This window comes from Canis lupus, chromosome 9 (assembly GCF_003254725.2).
Source record: "Canis lupus dingo isolate Sandy chromosome 9, ASM325472v2, whole genome shotgun sequence".
Classification (NCBI taxonomy): domain Eukaryota; kingdom Metazoa; phylum Chordata; class Mammalia; order Carnivora; family Canidae; genus Canis; species Canis lupus.
In genome coordinates, this window is record NC_064251.1 from 57881171 (window position 1) to 57909022 (window position 27852).

The following is a 27852-nucleotide window of genomic DNA, read 5'->3' on the forward strand; positions in this document are numbered from 1 at the left end:
GTGCTCCGCTTCTTTTCTCTGCTTGACATGAATAAGGGGATTAGGACGGCAAGTTTCCGTCGTTCAGTCCGACGGACAAAGGGCCCCGCGGTCAGAGCGGCACAGTCTCTGATTAAACGACAGAGCCCTGTCACTCAGCACCATCCTAGGTACTTGTGTTCGTGACATAATCTTATTAGAAGATAAAACCGGTGAAATCCTTTCCATAATGAAAAGTTACATTTAATGGCTGGACTCGCCCCCCAATCCCTCCCGACCCTGCCCGCCTCCTCCCGTTGCTGTTGGATATGGCTCGCCTGTAATTGGCATTTAAAGCACCAAGTCCGAGAGAAAAACTGGGTTTAGGGTTTTTGTAATCCCCCTAAACTGTCTTTGTTCGAAATCTCCACAGATACAAGTCTGTTAAGAGTAAATATTTGTGGATTGATACAACCACATTTCCCCCCTACAAACCAAATCTGAAAAAAATCTGCCCTCCCGCCGCGCTCCGGCAAGGGCACAGGAGGGAGGGGGCCGGGGTCGGCCCTAGCGTCTGCTTCGGGGACCCTGCGTTCGGGTCGCCTTGCCTCCTCTCGGACGGAGCCCAGGGACTTTGCACATTTCTCAGGCGGAAGAAAGGTCTTAGGTTCTTTTTTCAATTTTCTGTGCTCTCGATAAACAAACCTCCCGAACCTGCTGCTTTTGGGCCTGCCCTAGGGGGTCGGTGGGAGGGTTTGTGGAGGGCGAAGTCTTTGCTCCATTCCAAAAGAAAATGTGAACTCTCTCCACCCGCTTCTCTCCCCTCGGGCAGGTTTGATTGACTCTAAGAGGACTCGCTCCTCCTGGGTCGTGGGAGACCCGACCCAGCAGGGTGCCCTGAGTCCAGCCTAAGAGAGCACCCGGAGCCGCCAAGGGGCCCCCGAAACACGAAGGAGTCCGAAGGTTGCGGCGGGGCCCCCGGTTCCCGGCTCCAGCACGGCCCGTCCCGGGATCGGATTCCTTCATAAATCAGCCGCTGGGTGAAAGGGCTGCGCTTTAGAAAGGGCAGGACCGTGTGCGCGTATTAGAGCGCGCGGTTCCCAAATCCGGGCTAAACCCCTGGTGACACCGAAATTCATCAACCACTGCCGGCGCCCGTGGCGCAGCCGAGGAGCCTGTGCACCGCGCTGCTCCACTCGGGGGAAGGAAGAATGAGGAGCAGGGACCATCCGAGAGGTGGGCCTGGAGGGCACGGGTGGAGACCTCTGAGAGCCGCCCCGCGCGCACGCGGGCTTCGAGCAGTGAAGGAAGCTCACTGCCAGGGGGAAGGCAGTTATTCTAACCTTTTTCCTTCTCTGGCAAGGGCTGGCCCTACACCGACATTCTGGTGCGAAGACAGCAGTGACCTCCACCCTCACCCCTCCCAACCCTGAGGCAATAGCCCCCCCCCCCCCACTCACCTTTCAGTCTGGGCGCTCTAAGGAGAATCACAACTGCCCAGAGCAGACTCTGGGGCTTTGGGAGGAACAGAACTCCAGGACTTAGGGATCCCATCAGCTTTGGGAGTTAGACCCACCTGGGAAAAATCTGCTACATAGTAACTGGGCCTGAGAGAAGTTACCTAACTTCCTCCACCTCAGTTTTCTCACCTATACAGGGACCCAAAGCAATAAAGGCCAGTAGACATCGCAGTACTCCAGAAATGTCATTCCTTTTCTTTCTAGATGTACTACTGTGACCTGCCCCTCTAGGTCAATAGGACTCTGTTCCTTTGAGTTCCTATCTAATCTACCCTGGCCATGCTCAAGAGTAGGCTGGATAAAAAAGCAGGACCTCTGTCCCTCAGTAATAATGGGGGGCCATTCACAGGCTGCTGCCTGCCTGCCTGCCTCCAAGAACCGAGGGACCTGCCTTATTCCCCTTTCAAGGGAAAAATTCAAAACACAGGCTCCAGACCTGAGCAAGGGGCAGGAGGGTGGGCTAGGCCACTTCAGGAGGCCTGTTTAGGAGGCTCCACGCTCTGTATGAAAGGCAGACAATGCATTCCTGCCAGGCAGGGCGTCTCCAGCTCACTTCCCAGGCAGGCAGGCAGGAAGCATACATCGACTGAATGCTCATTGGAGGCAGGCACCTTTGGGTCTGTTTCACTTTATCCTCAGAGATTGATCCACTTTATCCTGGGAAACTGTAACTAGTACCCCCAGTTCAGAGGAGGAAACTAAGGCTCAAGAGGAGCTATGTGCCTTTCCCTAAAGGCCCCTAAAGCTTGGCCAGGGACATTCTCCATCTCAGCTCTGTACTTGGAATTTTATTCTTTCCTTGGAGAAAATGTGCCCCGCCCAGGAGGCCCTCCGTTCGTTCGTTCCTTCCTAGGAGGTGGCTTCCCGAGCACCTTGGTCCTCTCCATCTCCACAGGCTCGGGCAGCTTTGAGCCTGGGCGGGAGCCCACACCCGCCCCCCAGACCTGTAACTATGGCAATTCAGGAATCACATGACAACAGTCACTGAGTCCCGGTGGAAAGCAGGGCATGAGGTGGGAGAAAGGGGAGGACAGCAGTCACACCCAGCTTGTCCTGACCCAGGGCTGCTGGACCTCCTCTCCTGTCACTGCTGTTGCAGCACCCCACAGAGGCACCTGGGGAATGGAGGAGCCCCTGGCGGTCCTGTGTTCCAGCATTCTAACTCAGCTTTTTGCATCTAGCCGGCAGCTCTGTGGTCTCATTTCTGCCAGCCCCGGTGGGCACCTCTGTTGCTCCGGGCAGCCCTCAGAACCCTCTCCGGCTGGCAACCACCTAACAGTTCCCAGGGAAACCTCTTAAGCAGGGGCCAGGAAGCAAACATCTTTGTTTCTTCTGGAACCAAACTCCAGGAACTAGGTTTTTCCTTCAGCAACACTCTCCCCCCCCCACCCCCCTGCACGATTGCAGTTCACCAAGTGCTGGGCAAGCCAGGTGCTCTGCAATCAGCCAGCACACTTGGTCCAGGCCAGTCTGAGCCAGGCTCTGGACGGAGACAAAGCCCCCTCCCCACCCCACCCAATGTACTCACATATCCCTGGGACCCCTCTACTCCCCCAACCCCCCTTCGGGGCCCCAGGGTCCACAGGGCAGGTCCAGTGGCTGCCAGTCAAGCAGCTGAACAGAAATGGATACAATATTGCCCCGGGAATAACAAAGGAAGGGCCCACGCAGAAATTTATTTGTTCTGATCAGGCGAAGCAAAGGTAAAGGGCAGCGAGGAAGTGCTGTCAGCCAGGCCTGAAACCCAAGAAAGTTGCCATTCTGAGCACAGTGGCCCCTTATACCCCACCACTCCACAACACAGCGGTAGTTAAAGCAAACACAGACCCTTCACTGCCCTGTCAGTTACACCTTCCCCCCAAAATTACACAAACTTTGAAAGATTTTTCTGAGAGAAGATGGATGCTTCGGGAGACTTGAGGTCAAAGCTAGGCTGTTTAAAGTATATTATTAACAAATAAACATTTACTGCAAAAAAAGAGAAAAACCCTATAGGCCACCGGGGAACCAAATCATGTTGCTTTTGGCTTCAAATGACAGGAGACATTTATGACATGAATGGAGAACACCAGCCGGTCGATGAAATGGCAAACGTCTGCCACTTTGCTTCCTCTGCTTTCGTGAATCAACTTTTTCAAATCTGGTTTTCAGCCTTACCCTCCCTTCACTACCACCACCTCCCCACTTCTGACTGCAGTAGCAATAAATATATATAATTTTGGTTTTGCTCTCTGCTGCCATCAGCACAGAATCTGGGAGTTGGAGAGGGCTGGGTCAGCCACAAAGCCAAGGGCCCTGGGTCCTCCTGCCCCAGCTGACTGACAGCTCATATGAGCTCCTCCGTGGATGAGTGGACCATCCCTTTCTTCCTCCCTCCCTTGAAGCTGAGGCCTGATTGTGGTGTCCAACAAATTGGAAGTTATAACTCATGTCATTGAACGTATCCTCCATTTCTCAGCCTAACTAATGCCAAAGTAGGACTGGGATTTTTTGTTTCCCCTTTTCTGTTTTAAAAACCTCATAGCCACAGGACAGAGGAAATTCCTTGGGGGAGCACAGCCAGCCCATCGTGGACAGAACAAACCTCTGTGGGCTGAAGGATCTTTCTGACCACCTGAGCTGGTGTTTCTCCACCTTTTCAACCTTTTCTTTTAGAGAAACATACAGATCCTTCGCTCTCTACACGACCCCCCCCCAACCCCGCCACAGCCCTTTCCTAATGGATTCTCACTCATCCTCATAGGTGTTGGGTTGAGCCTTTTTCCCCTTGTCATTTGAGTCACAAAAACAGTAAGCCCAAAGGGTTTTCTAAATAAGAAATTATATTATTGAGTAAGCTTTTTCAAGCTATTCTCAGAACCCGAAGATCCCAATTGCTCCCCAGTTGTTAAGATATTTGCTGTGGATCAATTCCATTCCCTCTCTCAGCCCGAGGAGAAATAGGCCAGAACACCAGGCCCATCCTGCTACCTGCCCTTCCTAATAATGCATAGTTGGCATTTATTCTTACCTATATAATCAGAAGGTTTTTTCTGCCTCTCACAGCTGAAGGTAATGAGGAGGATACTGGATCCCATGGACTGTGGATCATTTATTAAGGCCCCACCAGGTACCCTGTGTAATCCTCACAACCATCCTGGGAAATTTTATCATCACCCCTAATTTGCTGATGGAGAATCTGGGGCTCTGAAACAGGTAGTCAGTTGGCTAAGATCACATGGCTGCTGAATGGTGGGGCTGGGAGGTACACCCAGCTCTGTCTCAGAGCCTAGAGTTTTTCTCCTCATTAAAGGAGGCATGGCCCTCACAGTGCCCTCACTCAGGCAAAGGGAATGATTTTCTCAGGGGTACCCCTCATCTTCCCCGCACAGAGAAGCTAATGTCAAGCCTATCATGCCAGCTGCACCTTTCTCTGACACAGAACCCATGGGCAATTTGGTGTCTCCTTGGAGATAAGGCATTCTTTGCCATACTGCTGGTGGTATTGGTAACAATAATTTCCAGAGTATTAACAACATGCTAGGCGAGATGCCAGGTCCTCTGGGGCATGTTATCTCAAATCCTTATTAGAATCCTTTCCCCTAGGTGGATATGTCCCCATTTTACAGAAGAGGCTCAGGTGGATGCCAGGACTGTGTGGTCCTAAGCCTGGTTCCAATGGATGGGGTAGGAGGGAGCTGAGGGTTGACAATCACCTACTCCAGAGGAAATCCTCACAGCCTTCTTCCCCGACTCAAGAAAAATCCGACAAACAAATTAGGCTACACTAGCCCAGAGCCTGGGGAATACAGGGTGAGCCAGGAGTCAGCTGTGAATAATGCCTCCGTTCAGCAGCAGATGACTGCAGCCTCAGGAAGGCCTCTGCTTACCCTTCTACCTGCAGCCGATGTACCAGGGTTAAAAGGAGGGTGCTATCCCAGGAGCCAGAGGGTCCTCAGACTTGGCCTGGCAGAGTGAGAGCCCTTCAGCCCTCAAATCCCCAGAGGGAGCACTATGGAGGCCTTTCTATGAGGCAAAGCACTGGCTTTTCCTCCCAAGCAAATCCATTTCCAGGACAGACCCTCTAGCTCAGGCTGTGGGCAGGGATGTGTGCAGCTCTGGATTAGACAGATGGGGGCCATGCCAGCTGGGATACCCGCTGGTAGAGAAGGTGCTGCTGGTAACTGGCACCCTGCAGTAAGGCCTATGGGAGGCCCTCCAAGCTGGGAGAAACAGCAGGCAGAAAAGGCTGGAGCCTGCTTTGCTCTCCCGGTGCCACACCCCTATTCTGCCGGAGCGCTCAGAGGAGAGGTGAGCCTCCCTGGAAGGCCTTTCCCGGTGTAAACACTTCCAAGGAAAGAAGGAAAGGAATGTGCTGGGAAGAGCCAGGTTGGGCCACTGGAGCCTCAGCCAGCTGGGGTAGATTTACAAAAAAAAAAAAAAAAAAAAATCACCCCAGGAATCAGTTTTTTTTTTTTTTTTCCTGAAACTCAATCAAAGTCTCACTGCTCCCCCCTCATCTTCTGCGAGTGGGCGCATCCTACCTGGGCAGACGAGCCCCAGGGGACCCTCACGGGCTCAGCGGAGCTCTGCAGCTCTGCTTGCCGCGGGGCGAGGCCGCCCAGGCAGGCCCGGCTGGTGCAAGGGCGCCGCCAGCTCACGGCACCGCGGCAGGAGCACGGCCCGAGCAGGAGCGCCGCGTCTTTGGGGCACGCAGGCTCCCACTTGCACACCAACGGGTCCCAGGTTGCCAGGCCTGGGAGCTGTCTTACAAGCGATTAGACTCCATTTTGTGACAGATTTTTGGACTCTCCCACCGACCCTCCCCCCTTCCGGAGCCTCCTCCAGGAATTCGCCACCTCCTCAGGATAGAAACGCTTTCCAGACGAGCGACAGACGGCAAGAAAAAAGACTTACATAATTCTATTTGGCCAAGCCACCAAGAAAAAAAAAATGGGGCGCGGGGCGGGGGGGGGGGGGGAATTATGTTGTCAATTTTCTTTTCATATGTTCTCCGGTGGAGGAAGGAGAGAGAGGTGTTCGTGATTTCGCATTTGGAGGCCCCGTTTCCTCCCGCTTTCTAACCAGGTTTGCAGATCCAGAAGGAGCTCTGGCCGTCAAGGGGCCAGGGCCTCGGGCGCAGAACGATCGGATGATTTTTTTTTTTTAAAGGAGTCCCAAAAAACACGTATGGAGAAAAAGTAAACTTTTCGAGTTACGCGTGAAAATGCCCAAATCCCGAGGCCCGCGCTCTGCTTCTCCTGTCCAGGACGTGTGGTTGGATTTTACCAAACACTATTAAATGTGCCCGAACGTCAATTAATCACCCCCATGGTGCGTAAAATCACGTTGCGCTTCTGGGTGTCCCGGGTCTTTAAAACAAATCGAAAGAAGAGACGCTTAATAAAAATAAGCAACCTCTTTCTAAGGACCAAGCCCGGCAAGCTCCTCATAGGGCAAGGATACATTTTTCAAGTTTTTTTTTTTTCCTTTGGGCGGGGGGAGGTTGTTAATTTCCCTATACCATTGACACAAAAGCTCTATAAAATCAAGAAGGCACGTTTCTGTGCCCACTTGCCTGGATTCTTGTCTGAAAAGCATTTATGCACAGATGCAATAAATATGCATCTGCGATCCTCAAAGAAAAAAGAATTGTGAAATACACTTTTATTTTGCAGAGAACGTCGCCTCCCCAGTGAGTCTCTGCCTGTCTTACAGCGCTGGCTCTCCCTGAGAAACGCTGAGGCGAGACCTACCGGGGATATTTGTCCATAGGATTGTCTTGATAACAACCCCTCCTCAGCCCTCAGCCGGCCTAGTGCAGATACCTAATTGGCCTTATCGGAAGAAAGAGGGGGCGAGGGAGGAGGAGGGCACCGTCGGAGGTGTGAATAATGCCCGCCTGGAGGCTGCTGCCTTGCAGGACCTCGACCCAGAACTCAGAACCTGAGATTTGCCCAGCGCCAAAATTCACGGGCAAACACATCCCAACTGCAGTGAAGCATCAAGCTCTCAGGCGCCTTTTTTCTTTTCTTTTTTCTTTCTTTTAAACAAATATGCTTTCAACAAAGCCAACGCAAATGTTTAATTGTTTTGTAAAATTAGGGGGTTGGCCGCTCTGCTGTAAGGAAATACCCAGCTCAAATTTTGTGACTACAGTTCTGAGCTCCGAAGGACCAGGGAGCATCCTCTCCTTGTTTTAAACAGAAGCTCCATAAAGGACTGAGAGATAGGAGAAGAGACCTGGCAGATACGTACAAGATATTGGAAAGGGTCCCTCCAATATGTAAAAAAAAAAAAAATTTTTTTTTCAAAAATCTGCCAATCTCCAAATGACTTGGAGGCCCATTTCCAGTTTCCTGGGCCTCCTGCCCCCACATGTTGAGTCATCCAGGCCGGTGGCTAAGTTGGAAGTGGCACTGCCAGAGCTGATCTAAGGGTCAGGCAGGCAGAGGTGCAGGAGGGCAGGACGTGGGTGGGCTGGAAGTTGGTGAGCCCTGCCCCTTGGCCAGACCAGAGCCCCCAACCACATCTACCCCAAACTACTTTCCCCATTTTATTTGTGCTGCTCTACGCCTGCCTTTGGCCGAACTGACTGGCGGCCACACTTTGTCCTAGACCTAGAATCATATCTGTCCAGAGCACAGCACAAAACCCTACCAACAGCAGTGTGCCTAATTTGGGGTGAACCAGACAGAGGGAGAAGCTTCAGCAAGACTCTGGGATCAACAAAAGAACTGACTCTGAAATGTACTCCAATTCCTGCCCGCAGAGTTCCCAGTGGGCACGAAGAGCAAGGTGCAAAGAGCAGGTCCTATCGGACCTCCAGACCAGGGGGGAGCACAGCCAAATTTGGTGCTTTTGTGGGGCTCAGCCAGAACCCTTCAGAATAGAACGTAATACTCTCTCCAGGGCTCTAGCCTACAGCCTCACTATTTCTAGGCCTCAGCCAAGCAGCTAGAGAGATGGAGATGGGGCATCCCAGCTACTCCACTTCCCATCAGGGCCTGCACAGGTAGGCTGCAATCATCACCAGGCACTGGCAGCCCAACCTTTTCCTGGAGACTTGGGCACACACAGCTCCCTCTGAGCCCCAAACCGCCTGAGAACCTACTCATTCTAAGTCCCATATAAAAGGGTCTTTTGGGCCTCACTCGAAAGTTTTTGAATGTACCCACTTGTCTCCACAATGCCTTCCTGGGGTCCCCACACCCTTCCTCCTGCTATTGCTCCTCTGCCTCCCTCCCAATCACACTGCCAGGCACAAAACCCAGAGGGTTTGCTCTCATCTGTCCCAGCACCTTGCCAGACAAATGCATAGTCTCAGCTAAAAACAAGTCAGCAGATAGGGCTCAACCCATAGTGTCTGAACTCAACCCGGAGGCTTACTTAGGCTACGCCAGGGCAGAGCAAGTTAACCCCTCTCCAACACAAACACTATGCAAGAAAGAGGGCCTGCTAGGGAAGGCTGACTTGGGCAGTTCTTCACCCCCTGCCCCCAGGAGCCCCAAATTGTGGTTTGCCACCTCTTGAGGTCCTCTTCCTAGACAGCTCCTCCAGCCAGCAAAAACTGCAAGCGCAAAATTCCCGCATGGAACGGTTTGCAGAGAATGGACACTTGTTTTCTGGCGGGGACTGAAAGTACGACAGGGAGCATGGCAGGAGGGGGGCATCCTGACCTGCTCAAGTAGTGCAGCACCCCCCCAGCCAACTCTACTTCCTTGCTCCAGAAACCCCAAACCTCCATAAAACCCTACTTTGGGGAAGCACACCGCCAGAGCCTGGCTCCCTAAAAGTTTTCATTTGGGAATCAATTCTTGGTCCCCAATTTAGGCCTCAGTGAGGTCAGGCCCTGTCCCTGGACAGAGGAACTGGTAACTCCTAGTTGGCCGAGGGCCTTCTCCTGTACCCCAACCAATGCAAGTTTCCTGACAAAAGATGGCAACTAGAGACCGCCAGAGGCTCCTGGCCACCCCACTAGTGGCAGCCAGGCTGGGGATGGTTCGTCCCTGCCGAGAGTCGCGCAGCCCGCACAGCCCTCAGAGCTGATGGGCCCGGCGGCGCTCAGAGCCGGCAGTTGGGCGGCCACGGGCCTGGCCAGGCCGTGGGGATGGCCGGGCTCGAGTGCCGGGCGGCGGCAGGGAAGGAGGAGGACGAGAGGCGCTTACTGTTGGTAGTCTTGTTTGCAGTACAGTTTCCGATCCCGGAAGTAGCAGCTGGTGGTGAGGGCTTGCTGACACGCAGCGCACTGCAAACACTCCTCGTGCCAGGAGGACTCGTTGACTCGCATCAGGAAGCGGTCAGAGATGGGCCGCTGGCAGCCCTCGCACACGGCGGGATGCGGGCAGTCGGAGCCTGCAGCGCACAGGGCGAGAGTGGAGCGGTCAGCGCCGACCAGCCTGGCCCCGGCGTCCCGGCCGCTCCGTTCCTGCAGCCCGGGCCCCAGAGGCGAGGGCAACCCGGGAGCGCCATCCGCCGCCTGCGCTCCACCGGTCGCCGCACCCGGGCTCGGGCCAGGGAGCCTGGGCGTGGGGAGGCCACAGGTCTGGAGCCTTGGCCCGGCGCTGCACTCTCCCTTTCTCCGGAGATCAGCGCTCGGTGTGACTACGTAGGAGAGCCCGCTCGGCGTGCAGTAGCCGGCTGGGACCAAGACGGGCGAGGTGAGGCTGGGGCGCTTGCTGGCTGACACGCCCCACGGTGGCGTTCGTGGACTTCTGTCCCCAATCTCCCCAAAACCTGTAGTTGGGGTGGCCCAGGGGACATTTTTCTCTTAGAAGCTCCCCCCACCAAGTGACCTGGCAGCACTCCCAAGCTTGCTAAGGTGACCACTTGAGTCCTCCATCACTCCTGCCGCCCGCCTCCTACCCCCTCGGGAGTGGCAGCTCTAGCACCAAGGCCCAGGGAGGATGGTGGGTGGCCGCTGGAGCTGTCCCTGCCAACCTCTGCCTCCTCACCAAGCCTGTTTAGGGGTGCCTCACTGCAGGAGTCTGTTCTGTGTCCCCCGCACCCCCATGTCCTGCAAACCGTCTCCTTATTCCGTTGGTCCGGACCCCCGCGTCCATCTCGGGAGCGTGCCCCTGTCCCCTGCCCGTGACCACTCGGGCGTTCTGATGCCTCACTCACCCAGCAGCACCCCCAGAGTGGCGGGCCCGGGGCGCAGGGCGTGCTCCTCCATCTTGATGCCGTCCAGCATCTTGGCGCAGTCCGTCTGCCCACGGGGGAAGCACCTCTCCAGCGACTCGGGACCTGTTGCTATATCCATGGGACGCGGGGCGCGCCGCGGGCCCCGCCGGCCAGGGTGCTCGCCCGCCCGCGCGCCGCCCAGGAGCCGGGGAGGCGCGGCCCCCGCGGGGTTGGGGCTGGGGCTGGGGCTGGGGCTGGGGCTGGGGCTGGGGCTGCGGCAGGGGCCGCCGGCCGCCCCCGGCTAGCGTGGAGCGCGGGCGCGCCGGCCCCGGGCCCCGGCGTCGTGGGGCGGGCCGGGGCGCTGCAGTCCGCGCCGCGCTCTCCCGGGCACTCGCAGCCACGCGCGCCGGCTCCTCTGTCACCTGCTTGTCAGCCCCGGAGCCGGGCTGCGGCGGCGGCGGCGGCGGCAGACGGAGCCGCGGGGAGGAGGCGGAGGAGGCGGCGGCGGCGGCGGCGGCGGCGGGCGGGGGAGGGGGCGGGGGTGCAGGGGCGGCCCCGCGGGCTGGGGGGGCGCGGGCGGCGCAGCGGGGTCCCGGGCGGGGCGCAGCGGGCCGCGGGGCTCCAGGCGCGCTCCCCGCGCTACTCCAGTGCCATGGTGCGCCCGTGGAGCCGCCGGGTTTAGAGCTGGGGCTGGCGGCGGAGGGATACTCCGGCCGGGAGCCGCCTCACCCCTCCTCAAACTTCCTGACATTTGAACTCATTGGTGCGCCTCGTATCCCTGCGCCGGGATGAGCCGGCGGCTCCACGTCAAATAGTGCGGTCGCCGCCCCCCCCCGCGGGAGGGCTCCCCGCGCCCCCAGCCTGCGCCCCGCTCCGCGCCTGACCCGCGCCCCGCGCCCCGCGCCCCGGCCAGATCGAGCGCCCGCTGGCCCCTTGCAAGAACTTTGGGTCGCCTTCGAATCCAATCCTTCTGCCCCACCCCTTGGAAAAACTGATCTGGGAGTCGGGGACTGAGCCTTCCTCTTCTCTTTCCCGCCGTCTTTATTATTAGCGTGTTTGTAAAGCTCCGGCGCTAAGAGGAGTGGCCCCGAGCGAGGCCGGGCTGCGCGGACGGCGGGGAGCGCAGCCGATTCGCCGGGGGAAGGCGCCGCCCGGAGTGGCCGCCCGGGGACCCCGTCTGTCGGCCGAGGTAGGTCGCTCCGGGCTGAGTTGACGTCCCCTGGGCGGCGGCGCCCTTCCCGGGACCCTTCTGGTCCGCGGACAGGCTGGCTGCTCGGGTTGAGGGGCGGGGACCGTCGGGAGGGAAGGGCTGCTGGCCCGGGGATGGCCGAACGGGGTCCTGGCCCGGGGAGAAGGGGCTGGGCCCCGGATTTGGGGTGAGGGGTCGGGAAAGGATTCTGGCGTGGCAGAGGTCGGGTGGAGGGGTGGAGGGGTGGGCGAAGATCCTGGAAGAGCGCTGCGATCAAGGACGGGAGATGTCTCCGCTGGGCAGGCGAGGAGGGTCAGGCCCAGGTTAGGCGCGGAGAGGTTAGAGGACGATTAGGTCCGAGAAGGGGGTCCTTGGTCAGGGGTTGGGGCGGTAGATGAGAATTTGCAGTTGCAGGGCGGGGGTGCGGGTGCGGGTGCGGGGTGGGGGTGGCCCTGGGGTCGGTAACCCGAGGCCCTGGACGATGTGTGTTGGGTTGCTCGATGGAAACGGGATCGGCGGCCGGGAGAGGCTACTTTTGGTGGCCGAGGAGCCCGGCTAGGGGTCCGTAGGCGGCACCTGGCCGGGGCAGCATCCTGGTCAGACCGGGCAAAGTGGGCGTTGGCGCTGGGGAGCGAAAGGCCTGGCACCCACCCGGCCCGGCCCGGCCCCCGCGCTCGCTCGCTCCCAGCGCAGGCCGCGGCGTCGGGCCGCAGTGCTCCGCGCCTAGGCTGGCTGTGTCTTCGGCTCCTGGGAGTCCACGGAGGCGCGGCTCGCCCAGGAACAGGGGGGCCGGTGCGGGCCGGGGCAGGCGCTGGGGGGCCCCTCGAGCCGCGGCGGGGCGGCCCCGACCCCTCCCGGAACGGAGCAGCGGCGCGGAGCGGGGCGGGGGCGGAGGGCGCGGGAGGCGGGTCCCCTGACCCCGCCGGAGGCGAGAGGGCGGATCGGATTTGGAGCCTGCCGGAGGCTCGATCAGAAGTGGCCCCCTGTGCCGCCGGGCCCCGCGGAGGGGCCCGGCTTTGTGGAGGCTTCGAAGGCTCCCGCCCCATCCCGGTACCTGCGTGTGTGTCGGTGGGTGCCTGTGTGCGTGCGCGTCGATGCGCCCTCCTCGGATCGGCTGCGTGCCTGTGCACGCGTGTCTGCGCGCAAATGCAGTATTTCCGTGTGCCCGAGACTTTCTGGGCTCGGAGTGTGCGAATCTGTATCTGGGTGTGATTCCCGTGCACATGTGCGTGTGCATCTGCGGGTCCTAACACGCCCCTGTATCCTCTGTACGTTTCTAGGCCTTTCTGTGTGTCCCGGTGTCGGTGTCGTTGTACGTGGGTGCCGACGGCTTTGTGTGTCTCTCAGCCACTGTATTGTGTCTGGGGCACTTTTCTGTTTATGTGTCTTCGTGTCATCTTTGTGTGTCTGAGTGTGTCTCTGAGTTTCTGAATGGCTCTGTGGGCTTGCGTGTCTTTTAGAGTTTTTTTTTTGGGGGGGGGTGTTATGTGTGTGTTTGCGCGTGGCTTTTGGTGGCTGCTCCGGGTATTTCTCCACGTCTTTGTGTGTCTGTCTCCGGGACGGGGGGTGAGGGGCTATGTGGCTTCTCTCATACGCCCTTGGTGCCTTGTCCTTGTGCAGCCTGGAAGGCCCTGAGCTCCCCAGGTTGGGCCTGGGCCTGGGCCCGGGCTGCCTTCCTCGGGCAACTGGGACCCGGGGCGCGAGCTGTGGGAGAAGCCGGGCAGGCAAAATTCGGGCGCGCGATGCCCGGCGCGGCACTGGCGAACCGACCGGGCGCATTCTGCCCTCTGCTGGCAGCGTTGCGTTCTTGCACCGGCTGCCTGTGGGCCAGAGGTCCGGCCCGGTTCCAGGCCCAGACCCTCGCTTTTACCTTCAGAGCGCACTTGGGAATCCGCTCCCAACTCAGGCCCTGCGCACTCATCCCGGACCCCACGCTCTGGATGCAGCGTTCCATCCTCCTCCCGTCTCCCCCGCCTTCCCTGCAACCAGCCTCTTCCTCTCATTTCTCCCCTTCAGCCAAATGGGGGCCCCTGTGGCCCGGCCTCTGTGACTTCTGTGACCCTGGGTCTGATGTCCAGAGCTGAGTTGGGGTCGCGTTCCTAGGGCCACCCAAAAGCAAGTTCTCAGAGCAGGAGAACGTACCAGCAGCCTTGCTCTGGTGCCCTGGGTTGGTCTGTCCTGGGGCACATACAATCTTGGTGCCTCACCCCCACGCCCCTGCCGGAGTCACGGCCCACCCCACCAGGGCCCACACTTGGAGGGCCACAGAAGGTGCTCAGAGCCACCCCCCGAGGCTTCTAGGTACATGTCCGGCCCAGGCAGCGGCTGCTCTTTCTGGTCTGGGAGTGGGGCTGCTCAGCCCACAAACCTGGGATCCCGCTCCACATCCCCCTTGCTCTGTGTCAGTCCATCCCCTCGCCACACCTCCACGCTCCGATCCATCGCCATGTGAGTCCTTTTCTTTGCCCTTTGTCCCTGCTCCGGGGTCCTTCTTTCTCCGAGCTGAGTCCGCGGTCTGGCTCCTCCAAACACAGATGCGCAGAACACCCAGGTCTCTCTCAAGCACAGTCCCGGCTCCTGCCCTCCCAACCCTTTCCCTTGCTGAAGAAGTGGCTGGCTGGACGGTAGAATGGGGAGCCCAGGCCCCGTCAGGTGCCATCTGTAGGCAGCTTGCGGCATCTTGCTCGGTGCAACAGAGCCAGCAGGATCTGGCGACCGCCCACACCCCCCGGGGCATCCACGGACCTGTGACGCCCCCAGCGGCTCACCCCCAGGCGCTCCCGCCTGTCTGGGATTTTCTGTGGCTTGGACTTCAGCCGCAGAAACAGTTTCAGATTTTCTCCACCTAAGGAAAGACCCAGCCTGGCTCTTTGGAATTGCTGGGAAGGAAGCAAGAACTGAGAGGGAAGCTCTAGGCGGGAGTCACAGCTCTCACAATCCTGCTGATGCCTCATCTCCACGGAGCCCTTCCCTATACCCCCTTGCTGGGGCCCTGCACTCCCTGCGCCTGCCTCTGCTACTGGCCTTCCAAATGCGGCCCTATGACCACCCCCTCCCCACAGTGGAGTCCTGTCCATCCTCCCCATCTGTGCTTCTGACCAGAGCCGAACCCAAGTCCCCTCCCAATTTACAACCCCAGCTAGAAGCAAGGATCCTGGGCAGGGATGAAGTACCCGCCAATGCCCAGCGGAGTGAGTGCTGGGGAGCATGAAGGCGAGGAGGAGGGGCTGCACAGATGCCCAGTTCCACCCTGCAGGAGAGTCAGGGCTGTCAGGGTTGCCAGAGTGAGCACTTGGACCTGTCCAGTGACACCCCCCCCCCATACCATTGGCCTTGACAATCCTCAGATCTGCTGGAAGCAGATTGGACCAGAGCCACCCCAACACATGGCCGGGCTTGGGGCCCACTATTCCCTGGTGGCAGCTGGGATCTGGGAATCCAGGAGCTCTGGAAGTGGAATAGGACAGCAATATCAGAGGTGGAATGCCCCCACCTTCAGAGCCAGTGGGGACCATGCTCTCTTCTGAGGACCACAGCAGGCCTGACCCCAGGACATGTGGAGCAAAGGCTCAGGCCTCTTCTCAGCCAGCAGAGAGAAGAGTGTGTGTGATAAGTAACCCGGTCATCTTCCCAGAGCCCAGAGAAAGGTTTCTGTGGTCTTCTTGTGCCTGTGGAGAGCTCACAGAGCCCCTGAACCATGTGGAGGTCAAAAAAAGAGGGATGACTGAGGAGAGGCCCAAGCTGGGGTCCTGCTGACCCAGGGCTGAGTGTGGGTTCTCACTTTCCCATCCGGGGTTTTCTAAGGCTAGTGAGAAGGACGTGGCAGAGAACAGGATTTTAGGCAGCGTTTTGTTGGTGAGATACAGTGTAGTGGCTCTGAGGCCTTGTGCTGGTACATGCTTGTGTGCAGTGTGGAGGACTTCCCAGCCCCGGGCCGAGTCCTTCTATCCTCCTGCAGCCCAGTCCCACCTCAACCAGCTAGTGGGGGCTCTGGCTACAGGCCCATGACTTTTCAAGTGCAAAGTGTGGGACATTAGTCATGGAATTCCTCCCTGGCGGGTTAAGAGCTCAGGCTCAGATCTAAAGCCTTCTGTCTGTCCTCAGGACAGGAGAGGACAGTGCCATGGCCAGGTGGCTCACAGCTAAGGTCTTCCACTGGCCAGGCAGTACATTGGAGTGGTCAAGAGCAGGTCTTGGGGAGTCACCAAGGTCTAGTTCAGGATCTGGCTGTGGGACTCTGGAAAGTGCTGCCCTCTGTCTGTGCCTCAGCTTCCTCATCTGCAAAGGGGGCAGAGTAGTAGCATCTCTCCCACAGGATTGTTGAGATGGTGAAATATAAGTGCTTACCACGGTGCCTGGCACATAGTAGGCCTCTATAAATATTTGGTAAATAATTGGATGAAAGGAGTCCCTGGGACTTGGGAAGATCACAGCTGCCTCCTCCCCTCCCTATCAGGACCTCAGACACATGCTGAGCTCAGCCATTTGTTTTTCTTTAGGGCAGGCAAAACTCAGATCCAGACAGCTGTGGGCTGGGTGCAGGAGGCTTGGGGGCAGGGGGGTGCCCCAATGTCCAGCACAGACAGCCTCAGCCTTCTCCGATTGCCCTGGCTATGAAGCCTGGGTCTGAAAGTTGCTTTGGAAGGCAACAGAATTAGGGGTTTCAGCCTAGTGCATCAAAACTGACCAGGTGGGAGGGACTCTCAAGGTGCCATTTATATTTATTTTTTAAAAGCCACTTTCCTGAAGCATCTTTGCCTTTCTTGCCAAATGGATGGGCTGGGTTATTTCAGCAACCCATCTAGAACTAGGGGCTTCCCCTACCAAGGACCTGAGCCAGAACAAAGAAAAAGCCAAGAACTGTATATGAAGTCATAAAAGTCCCATTAGGACACTAAGAATAACTTTCAGAAAAACATTTTATATGAATTGGACACAAATTCACAAAAGCAAAAAAAAAAAGTTCATCCGTCTCCACCCTGAGGGTCTCTAGCTGGGAAGGGGGCTGGGTGTGATGCTGAGGCCAGCACCCATCCTATTTGATCTTTATCTTAAATCCACTTCAAAACGCTGGGGATTGGCGGAGTTGGAGGTTTGCCCCTTCCTGTAATTATTTGGTGTCTAGTAAAGTTTTTATGAGTGTCTGTGCAAATAAATGCATTTGATGTGCATTTGTTTTGGCGAGTGCCGCTTTATATAGGAGGCGTGTGCTTCTTCTGTTGGCCCTCAGAAAAGAAAAGAATGAGAGTGGAAATAAAAATAAAACTAAGATATCCGGACCAGGCAGAGGGGCGGAGCGGGGGCAGTCCCACTGCCAACCCTCTCACACCAGGGCTTGTGGGCGCCAGGGATGCTGCCAGTTGAGTTTGCTGCCACTCAGGACTGGGAGCTGCTCAGGGCTGGGAGGCAGGCTTTGTGAAATCCAGATTCTAGAAAGGTGTTCTTGGAAACAGAACTATGCCTGCCTTTTGGTTACTGTGCCCTGGGTATTCTTAATGAAGTGAGATGGATAATAAATAAAGGTGGTCTTGGGGTGTCGCTTTATCATTGAAGTGACAGACTATGCCTATTTCTCTAGAATTTGAGCTCAGCAGGATCTGGCCAAACAGGCAGACTGAACAGAGATGTGGCTTCCCGCTCTGTTGAGGCAGCTGGGGCGGGGCAGAACAGGCGGTCCTCCTGGGTGTCTGGGAAAGCAGAAGTGCTCCGTAAGGGTGAGGACTCAGTTCGGGGTGTCGGGCTAAGAGCGTCCATGCTCTGCTGGTGTGCAGGATGCAGCCTGCAGGTGCATTCAGCTTGGGCCCATACTATCTCTCTTCCCAGGACTGCAGCCTTGATTTATTTGTTCTAAAATTATTTTAGCATTTTTATTGAAGTATAATATCCACATAGAGAAGTGCACAAAGCATAAAATTACTAAGGGGACACACTCATGTTCCCAATACCCAGATCAAGAGAATATTTCCAGCTCTCCAGAATCTCTCCTTGTGCTCCCTCCCAGGGCACTACCCATCCCTCTTCCAAGGAAAGCACTATCCTGATTTCCAGCACCATACATGAGTTTTGCCTTATTTTTGAACTATATATAAGTGGAATCATACAGGATATACTCCTTATCATGTCATGAGATTTTGGGTGAAAATATAGATTTTTCTGCTGAAAAATCAGAGGTGTGATCATGTTGGACCCTCATTCCAGCAGGGTGATTGATAATCTAGAGCTGAATTGTGTCTTTCCCCCTTCCCCCCAATCTTTCCCTCCCCCTGGTACAGGACACCCACCCTCTTCTGTTTAGCAGTGGTAACTCCTGATGTAAGCTCCTTCCCCATCTTCAACACCTCCTCAAAGGAATCACTGTATGCACACTGAGGAAGTACATCCAGAATCTTCTCTCATCTCAGTCCCTCATCTGTGTTCAATACTCTCTGAGGTAGAAGTCCTGAGACTTCTCTTAACAGGTGAGGAGATCTTCTGCAGAGAGGTAAAGTCACTTGCCCGGGGTCACACAGCCTTTCAGTGTCAGATTCTGGATTCAGACCTGGACTGGCTGGACTCCAAACCCCAGGCTCTTGTCACCTCCCCACACAGCTCCCTTGGGCATCCAGGCCCAGGCGTGAACAATCCCCTCCTGCCTCCTTCCAGCAGGGAGGAAGCTGGACTTTTTCCAAAGGAAACGCTGGGAAACACAAAACCCAAAACAGAAAACAGGGCAGGGATGGTTCCCAGGCCCCAGCAGCCTAACCTCGGGTGATGCAAGTTTCATCTGGGATGGGCTGGTCTGGACTGGTGCGGCCTCCCCAGATGCATCAAGGAAGGGTGGTGTCATGCCATCCGCTGAGAATGTACCACATGCCAGGCGCTTCCCATGTGTGGTTCCTGAATACTCACAGTGCGCCCCACTTCACAGATGAGAAAACTGAGCTTCAGAGAGGTCATATGTCTCGCCTTAAACCACAGGTGGATGAGTGGCCATGTTGGGTTTTGAATGCATTAATTGTGACTTCAGTGTCTTTGCTCTGTGCCACATTGGTCCTATTCTGATTCAATGGAGCCAAGTGGCTCAGCCACTTTCACTCTTCTGTTATGATGGAGGTGTAACCAGGTGCTTCCTCTTGGGGGAGCAAAGATTCTGGAGTCTGGCTGACATGGTTTGGAGTTTAGTTTGAGGAGCCACGTGGTGGTTCTCAGGGCCTCAGTTTCTTTAGCTAGCAAATAGGGATGATATTACTACTTCCCACTACTATTTGGAGGTTCAACAAGGTCTGTGGGCTTTTGAATCTGGAAGAATTGGCAGTGACCTGATAGAGAGGGCAAGAGGGTCATTGGTGTGCAAAGGTCCTGAGGCAGGAAAGAACTTGCTCTATTGGAAGCATGTATGGCTAGGTTAGAACAAGGATGTGGCTACAGGTGTGGGCAGGAGGCTGACCACGTGGCATTGTGGGTCATGATGAAGAGAATAAGCTTGAACCTGAGGGCTGTGGGGAGCCACAGGAGGGTTTCAACAGCACCGTGCCATGGCCAAGTTTGATTTCTTTTAGGAAGATCTCTCTGACTGTGGTAAGGCCTCCGGCAGGAGGCCAAGTGACCAGGCCTTTGGGTCTCAATATCCCTTTTGTATGGAATGAGGCTGGGCGGTCCGCAGAGCAGACCTTACCCTCTAATTTCCCATAGAGGTTGTGTTTCCAGATTCAGGGTTTCATGTTACACGGTTATTCTTTCTGGAATGTGTCCCCCGAGCAACCCCGCTGGACCCTCCGTAGAAGGAGGGGCTCTCCTCAGTGCAATATGCACATTTATGCAAAGAAGTAGAGCATCCCAGTCCCAGGGCTTGGCAGTATCTGATCCAGAGACAGTTCAGCAAGCAACGGACAGAACAGCGCTCAGGAATTGGGACAAGCTGCAAGCATCAACAATACTAATAGTAGCGACGATACTACCGCACCTTTATTGATGACTTGTGATACCAGGCCCTTGGTGAAGCCTGCAAGATCTGTGATCTTACAGAGTTCTAAAGCCTGTGAGGTAGCTGGCATCGATGCCCATTGTGCAGATGGGGAAAGCGAGGCTCAGAGAGGGGGAAATGCCTGGCTCAAGGTCATTAAATGGCAAAGCCAGGCCAGTAGCTACTGCCCTTATACTCTCACCTGTGGGTGCTGAGCAGCCTCAGAAGGGTGGTGAGTTGGGCGTGCTGTTGAGCTCTGTGGGATCCAGGCAGCCTTGCAACTGTTCCCAGCGCACAGAGGAGGCAGAAAATTTGGTCCCCGCGTCCCGACATCCATCTACACATCAGCCCACACAATCTGCCTGGCAGAGTTATTCTCCCTAGAAGAGCTTTTCCAAACCCAGGAAAAGCTTCCAAGTCTAGGCCTCTAAGGCCTCCTGGCCCATGTCCACTTCTCTGGCCTCATCTCCACCTCCTTCCCCCTTACTCCCTGTGTCACTCACAGAGCAATTGTGCTTACTTTAGCTTTTCAAGCAGCGCATACTCTCTCCTGCTTGCAGCGTGTGATCAGGCTGTTTCTTCCCTTTGCCTGGAAGGTTGTCTTTGCTCCTTTTCCCTAGCTTACTCCTATTCATCCTTCTCACCTCAGTGTAAGCATCACTGCCTCCCAGAAGCCTTCTTTTGCCCCCTGGACCAGCTTCGGTCCCCCTCAGTGTTTACAGCAGTACGTGTGGCTCCTTCAGGATAAGATGGAAGCTCCCCACCCCCGCCCCCCACAGTCTCAAGGAGAAACCCAGGAAGGATCAGAGAGGAGTGATGGGGAGGGTAGGACTCAGTGTCAAAGCAATGGAAAGGATTCTACAAGACACAGAGGGGACAAGTGCCCTTGAAATATAACATGGTCCACATTGTGCTCATTTGATGGTTGGGGATCTGCCTCTCCCATGTAGAGCAGCTGGGGACTCCAGCCAGGCAAGAAACGGATTCTCATGGCAGAAGATGAATCTGATTGTACTGAATGATCATCTTATTTCCTTCATCCCCCTTACTCCCTTCCCTTCTACCCAGGAGCACTAAGGATAAGATTGAAGATGCGTGGATTCACAACCCATGGTAGAGAAGATGCAGAGGAAGACTTGGGCCTGCTAGATTCTGGGGGAGGGTGGAACAGTCTGGGAAGATTAAGGCAGCAGAGACTTAGAGACTGGGAGGAGCTAAGAGGCTGGAGGTGGGGATGAGAGAATGTGAGGAAAGGAGGGAATGATCTCTGGGGAGTCTTGAAGGCAGCCATAAAGGCAGTTCTGGGGGGGGGGGGCTGTGATGGTCTCACAGTGCAAGGGGACAAGCGGATGCGGCCAGGGCCCTGGTCCCGTTCATAAGCACCCAGTGCCTAGTGGTGACTGTCAGAATTCCACCTTCAAGGCTACCTTGTCTGCCACTTGTGAGCAGAGGACCGGCAGGCCAGCTTCCCATCCTGGGAGCTCACTATGGGGCCAATTGGAAGATGACAGCCCCAAGGGGACCCTGTGAAAGGAAAACTGTTTTCAGAGTGTTGAGATACAGGAACAAATGTAAAAATCTGTTTCCCGGGACGCCTGGCTGTCTCAATTGGGAGAGCATGCGTCTCTTGATCTTGGGATCATGGGATCTTGGGATCCCTGTTGGTGTTGAGATTACTTGAAAATAAATAAACTTAAAAAAAATTAAAACTTCATTTCCAGCCATTTCTTTTACAAGAATATTAAAAGGTACACAACAAACACGAGCCTTTTAGATACCAAATACTTTCTGCATTTAGGAAGAATCCCACTGGGGAGTAGGGCAGGCTTTGTGAGAGTCTTAAGGCCCTGAATGCTGGGTTCTAGGCTGTAGGGGAGCCCAGAATGTTGGAGACGGCCAGGCTGTCCCAAGGAGAGCCTGGCTGGGAGAAACAGTCCTGATGCCAGAGGATTCCACATATGCCCTGAGCATGTGAGAAGAGATGCGAAGGGATGGGAAGCACCCTCATATTTCTTTAGTGGGAAGATATCCCCCAAATGTATTTGGCCAGTTTGAGTATGTAAACTGAAGATGCTGAAACTGTCACATGCCTACTTAAAATATTACATTTACAAGGTGGGTATTACCTGCAAAATTACAATCACAATTTTTTTTAAAGATTTTATTTATTTATTCATGAGAGACACAGAGAGAGAGGCAGAGACACAGACAGAGGGAGAAGCAGGCTTCCCCCAGGGAGCCTGATGTGGGACTCGATCCCAGGACCCTAGGACCATGTCCTGGGCTGAAGGCAGGCGCTTAGCCGCTGAGCCACCCAGGCATCCCAATCACAATTTTTATTATACTTTTAGATATTTATATCAGTAACCTGACAGATGGGTTAAAAAGAGATAATATAGGGATGCTTGGGTTGCTCAGTGGTTGAGCATCTGCCTCCAGCTCAGGTCGTGATCCTGGAGTCCCCATAGGGAGAAGGAGACTTCTGCTTCTTCCTCTGCCTGTGTCTCTGCCTCTCTCTCTGTGTCTCTCATGAATAAATAAATAAAATCTTTAAAAAAGAGAGAGAGAGAGAAATAGAGATAATGCATAGGGGATGCCTGGATGGCTCAGTCTGTTGAGCATCTGACTCTTGATTTCGGCTCAGGTCATGATCTCAGGGTCATGAGACTGAGCTCCATATTGGGCATGGAGACTGCTTAAGAGTCTCTCTCTCCCTCACCCTCTGCCTCCCGCCTTAAAAAAAAAAAAAGAGTAAAAGATAATAAATATAAATAAACTATTTTTCATGTAATTTCTGAGACAGTTTAGTTTCAAGCTCTTGTATTTTTTCCTTTTTATTATTTTTGTGATAAGATACACATAACATTTACTATCTTAACCTTTTTTTAAAAAGTAAGCTCCACACCCAGTGCAGAACCCAATGTGGGGCTTGAACTCAGGACCCTGAGATCAAGACCTGAGCTGAGGTCAAGAGTCTAACACTCCGCCAACTGAGCCCCCCAGGTGCTCCCCACTTAACCATTTTTAAACATACAGTTTGGCGGCATTAAGTAGAGTTATATTTGTTGAGCATTCATCACTATCATCCATCTCCAGAGCTCTAAGCATCTTGCAAAACTGAAATCATGTTCCCATTAAACACTAACTCCCTATCCTCTCCTCTTCCCAGCCCCCGGCAACCACTTCATTCTACTTCTGTCTCTATGAGTTTGACTACTCTAGATATCTCAGATAGGTGGAATCATGCATATTTGTTCACTTGTGACTGGCTTATTTCACTTAGCATTATGTCCTCAAGGTTCATCTATGTTATAGCATGTGTTGGAATTTCCTTACTTTTAAAGACTGAATAATATTCCACTGTACATATATACCACATTCTGTTTTTCCATTTATCTGTTGATGGACACTTGAGTTGCTTCTATCCCTTGGCTATGGTGAATAAGACTACTATGAATATGAGTATACATATATTTCTTCGAATCCCTGCTTTCTATTCTTTTTTTTTAATATTTATTTATTCATGAGAGACAGAGACAGAGAGAGAGAGAGAGAGAAAGAGAGGCAGAGACACAGGCAGAGGGAGGAGCAGGCACCATGCAGGGAGCCTGACGTGGGATTCGATCCTGGGTCTCCAGGATCATGCCCTGGGCCAAAGGCAGCGCCAAACCGGTGAGCCACCTGGGCTGCCCTGCTTTCTATTCTTTTAGATATATACCCAGAAGTGGGATCGCTGGATCATATGGCAGTTATATTTCAATTTTTTGAAGAACCACCATACTGTGTTTCATTGTGGCTGCACCAGTTTACTTTCCCACCAGCAGGTCACAGGAGTTCCAATTTCTCCATGTCCTCTTATTTTTTTACTGGTAGCATCCTAATGAGCATGAGGAGGTATCTCATTGCAGTTTTGATTTGCATACCCCTAATGAATAGTGAAGCAAAGCATATTTTCATGTGTTCACTGGCCATTTGTGTGTCTTCTTTGGAAAGATGTCTGTTCAAGTCTTTTGCCCATGTTTGGTGCTTTGTGTTGTTGGGTTGTAAGAATTCTTTATATATTCTGGATATTAACCTCTTATCAGGTCTATGATTTGCAAATATTGTCTCCCATACAGTTGGGTTGCCTTTTCATTCTGTTGACTGTGCCCTGTGATGAACATAAGTTGTTTTGTTTTTGTTTTGTTTTGTTTTGTTTTAAAGATGTTATCTAATCATTCGACAGAGCGAGAGAGTGCATGAGTGTGGATAGGAGCAGAGGGAGAAGCAGACCCCCCCACTGAGGGGCTTGAAACCAGAATCCTGGGATCATAACCTGAACCGAAGGCAGACTCCTAACCAACTAACTGAGCCATCCAGGCACCCCTGAGCAGAAGTTTTTAATCTTCAAATCCAATGTATCTATTTTTGCTTGTGTTGCCTTTGCTTCGCCTGCATTTTTGAATCTGTGTCCTTTGTCTTGACTAAACCACTTTTCAAGATGCCCAGCATCATTTTGCATTTTGTCATCAGCGTCCACTTCTAAGTTGCTTGACATACAAATTCACATGTGGTGCTGTAATTGTCCCTCAGCGCAGATACCTATTTGCCAAACATTATGCCACAGGTTATATACTTACTCTGCTTGTTGGCATAAATTCATAATCTGTACAGCTTCTATAATGCATTTATAAAGTGGACTGTAAAAGGCTTCTTTGAAACAGCATCCAGCCCCTGTGTGTGCAAGGCCACACTCCCAGGAGAGATTCTAAAGCTACACAAAATTACTTTATCTCTTTTAGCCCATTTGTCAGGTTACTGTGATTAACATCCAAAATCAGCGTGAATTGAGGTCACTTCAGGATAATGCATCTTTCCCAAATAGCATTGCATTGGTCAAAATGAAATAATTGAGAAAGTGCTCCATAACACAGCATACCCTGTAAGGAAGCAAATATAAGGAATAATTCTGGGGGAAAAACCCTACTTTATATTTTGGCTATCTAATAATTAATATACAATAACAGCAGCAGGAGTAGGAGCAGCAGTGACCACCATGTGTTGGGTACTGCTCCAGCCTGGCTGAGCTCAGTGCGCCACCATTCTTAATGCTGAATCCATATGACAGCCTCTGAGGAAGGTACTCAGATTGTTCTCAATCCACAGATGGGGAAACTGAGGCTCAGACAGGTGAAGGCACATGCTGGGAGAGCTGAGATTTTAATCCATGTCTTTCAGAGCCCAGACTCTTAATCATTACATGAGCCTGCTTTCATCCACCTGGCTTGTATCTGTCTGTGAGCACCCAGTGCTGCACATGACCCAGAGAGGAGCCCGCCCTGAAATGTTGGGTTTATAATGTTCCTACCTCGCTCATGAAAGTTGGCTCCAAACTCAGCTTGGTTCCCTCTACCCAGTGGTTGGTGCTTATTCCCAGGGTGCAGCTGATATGTGGAGAGGGCATCACCCATGTCCCCTCCTGCTCAGGCAGGTTAACACCAACTCACCATAAGGTACGGAGAAGAAAGAAGGAGTATTGGAAAGTGAGTATCCATTCAGGCCACATTTACACAGAGGTGACCACATAAAAACATCAGAGACACAAGAGATCCTGCTTCTGCCTTGGTAAAAAGTGCTTTTATTTTTTATTTTTGATAAGGTTTTTTATTCTGGAAAATTTCAAACATATATAAAAGTAGAGAGTATAATGTACCAATGGATTGTTTGGCAAATCTTGGACTCTCTAATATTTCAATCATAACTATTTTGGTTTATCTTTTCAAATGATGAGGATGCCTTTTTTCTTTTTAAAGATGTTATTTATTTATCTGAGAGAGAGCAGAGCAAGAAAGAGAGAGCATGAGCTGAGGGGCAGAGGAAGAGGGCCAAGCAGACTCTCCATTGAGCAGGGAGCCTGATGCAGGACTCGATATCAGGACCCTGAGATCGTGACCCGAGCTCAAGGCAGATGCTTAACCCACTGAACCACTTAGCCACTCCTAATAAGGATATCTTTTTTTTTTTTTAAAGCTGGCAGCCATAATGCCATTATCACACCTGTAGAAATTATCATCTCACATACCTAGTCAATGTTTACATTTCCCTGATTGTCTCGTAAATGTTTTTATGCCTTACAGAAAAGACCATACGTGTCTCTTAAGCCTCTTTCAATCTGTAGTCTCCCCTCCCCCTCCCTCCCGCCCTCCTTCTCTTTCTCTCCCTCCTTCTTTCTGTCCACACCTCTCCACCTTGGAGTTTTTTTTTTTTTTTAAGACTTTATTTATTCATGAGAGACACACAGAGAGAAGCAGAGATACAGGCAGAGGGCTCCCCTATGGGGAGCCTGCTGTGGGACTTGATCTCAGGACCCCGGATCATGAGCCAAAGGCAGATGCTCAACCACTGAACCACCCAGGTGTCCCTGGAGTTATTTTTTTGTTATTTTTTTGTTAATTGAGTTTTAAACGTATCACGACGAACAGAGGGATTTAATGTTATTTGCTGTTTTTTTTAATCCTCTGCAATTATTGTTCCTATTGATGCTCAAATGATCTCATGTGGCCAGAAAGAGCCTCATAGGTTGGCCCCCGAGGACTTCTGACCCCAGAAGACTTTGATAACTTCCTTGCTTTTTGGAATAACAAGATGCCCTAGACTCATCTTGTATATATTCTGCCTGGAATCAGCTATTTCTCCAAGAAACCAGGGTTTCTTGGAGTGGGGGGTGGTATGTAGAGACCACAGTGGAGGTTTAAGTAATGCTCATTGCTATCAGGTTGGTCACTATTTCTGATATGATATATATTTCTGATATATTTCTATTTTTAGTGGATGGAGCTAGGGAATACAGCTTTTTTTTTTTAAAGATAAAATATTTCTTGAGTCATAGTTGTCAAAACACGAAAGCAACCAAGGTGCCCTTCAGTAGGTGAACAGATAAGCTATGATATATCCACACAGTGGAATGTTATTCAGTGCTAAAAAGAAAAGTGATATCAAGGCATGAAAAGACATAGAGAAACCTGAAATATATATTGCTAGGTGACAGAAGCCAATCTGAAAAGGCCACATACTGTATGACTTCAGGTATATGACATTCTTGAAAAGGCAAAGCTATGAAGACAATAAAAAGATCAGTGGCTGCCAGCAGCTGGAAGGTGGGAAGAGGAAGAGATGAATAAGGCAGAGCACAGAGGAATTTATTTTTTTTAAGACTTATTTATTTATTTATTTATTATTTATTTATTTATTTATTTATAGATTGAGAGAGACAGAGGCAGAGCACGGTGGGGATGGGCAAAAGGAGATGGAGAAAGAATCTCAAGCAGACTCCACGATGAGCGCAGAGCCTGATGTCGGGGCCCAATCTCATGACCTGGAGATCATGAGATCCTGGAGACCACAGGAGCTGAAATCACGAATCAGATGCTTAACCAACTGCGCTACCCAGGCACCCCAAGCACAGAGGATTTTTATGGCATGGAAACTATTCTGTACCATGCTACAGTGGTGGATACATGTCATTCTACCTTTGTCCAAACCCACAGGAGGTACAACACAAAGATGTGAAGCCTGATGTAAACGATGGACTTTAGTTAATGATAATGTATCAATATTGGCTTATCAGTTGTAACAAATGTATCCCAGTAAGGCAAGATGTTAATAAAAGGGGAAACGAGGGGGAGAGAGGGAGAGGAAGGGCATATGGGAACTCTCTGTCCTTCCTGTAAACCTAAAACTGCTCAAAAAAATAAAGTATACTTATTAAAAAATATCTCACGGGTTCATAGTGATACTTCAAATCCAGGACTATAGTGTTTCCACTTAGCCTCATCCATTTATTTGATTTTATTATTTGATTTTATTATTTTTAAAAAGATTTTATTTATTTATTCATGAGAGACACACAGAGAGAGGCAGAGACATAGGCAGAGGGAGAAGCAGGCTCCCCCGCTCCCCAGGGAGCCTGATGTGGAACTTGATCCCAGGACCCCAGGATCACGACTTGAGTGAAAGGCAGAGGCTCAACCACTGAACCACCCAGGTGTCCCTAGCTTCATCTATTTTAAATCTGTATATCCTTTCATGCTGGTGTGTCCTTTTCTCCAGTTCCCAGTGAAAGATATACTTACTTGCTGAGCCCCACTTCCACATAATGTTCT

At 52.9% G+C, this 27852-nt stretch overlaps 1 protein-coding gene and 1 long non-coding RNA gene across 3 annotated transcripts in view; one reads left to right on the forward strand and one right to left on the reverse strand.

Annotated features, from left to right (window-relative positions):
* Positions 1-10751, reverse strand: part of LMX1B (LIM homeobox transcription factor 1 beta) — an 82507-nt gene extending 71756 nt beyond the window's left edge. Inside the window, exons 1-2 of one of the 2 annotated variants that reach the window (XM_025475171.3) lie at positions 10581-10751; positions 9626-9812 (exon numbers count right to left, since the gene is read on the reverse strand). In XM_025475171.3, the coding sequence (XP_025330956.1) occupies positions 9626-9812; positions 10581-10719 (326 nt within the window). In that variant the 5' untranslated portion in view covers positions 10720-10751. The remainder of the gene's footprint in view (positions 1-9625; positions 9813-10580) is intronic. The other variant, XM_025475172.2, reaches the window with a different exon arrangement.
* A 708-nt stretch (positions 10752-11459) lies between these two features.
* LOC125755784 (uncharacterized) lies at positions 11460-27464 on the forward strand. The gene is made up of 2 exons (XR_007413102.1): positions 11460-11769; positions 26951-27464. It is a non-coding gene; the product is annotated as an uncharacterized LOC125755784 (long non-coding RNA).
* Positions 27465-27852: the final 388 nt, after the last annotated feature.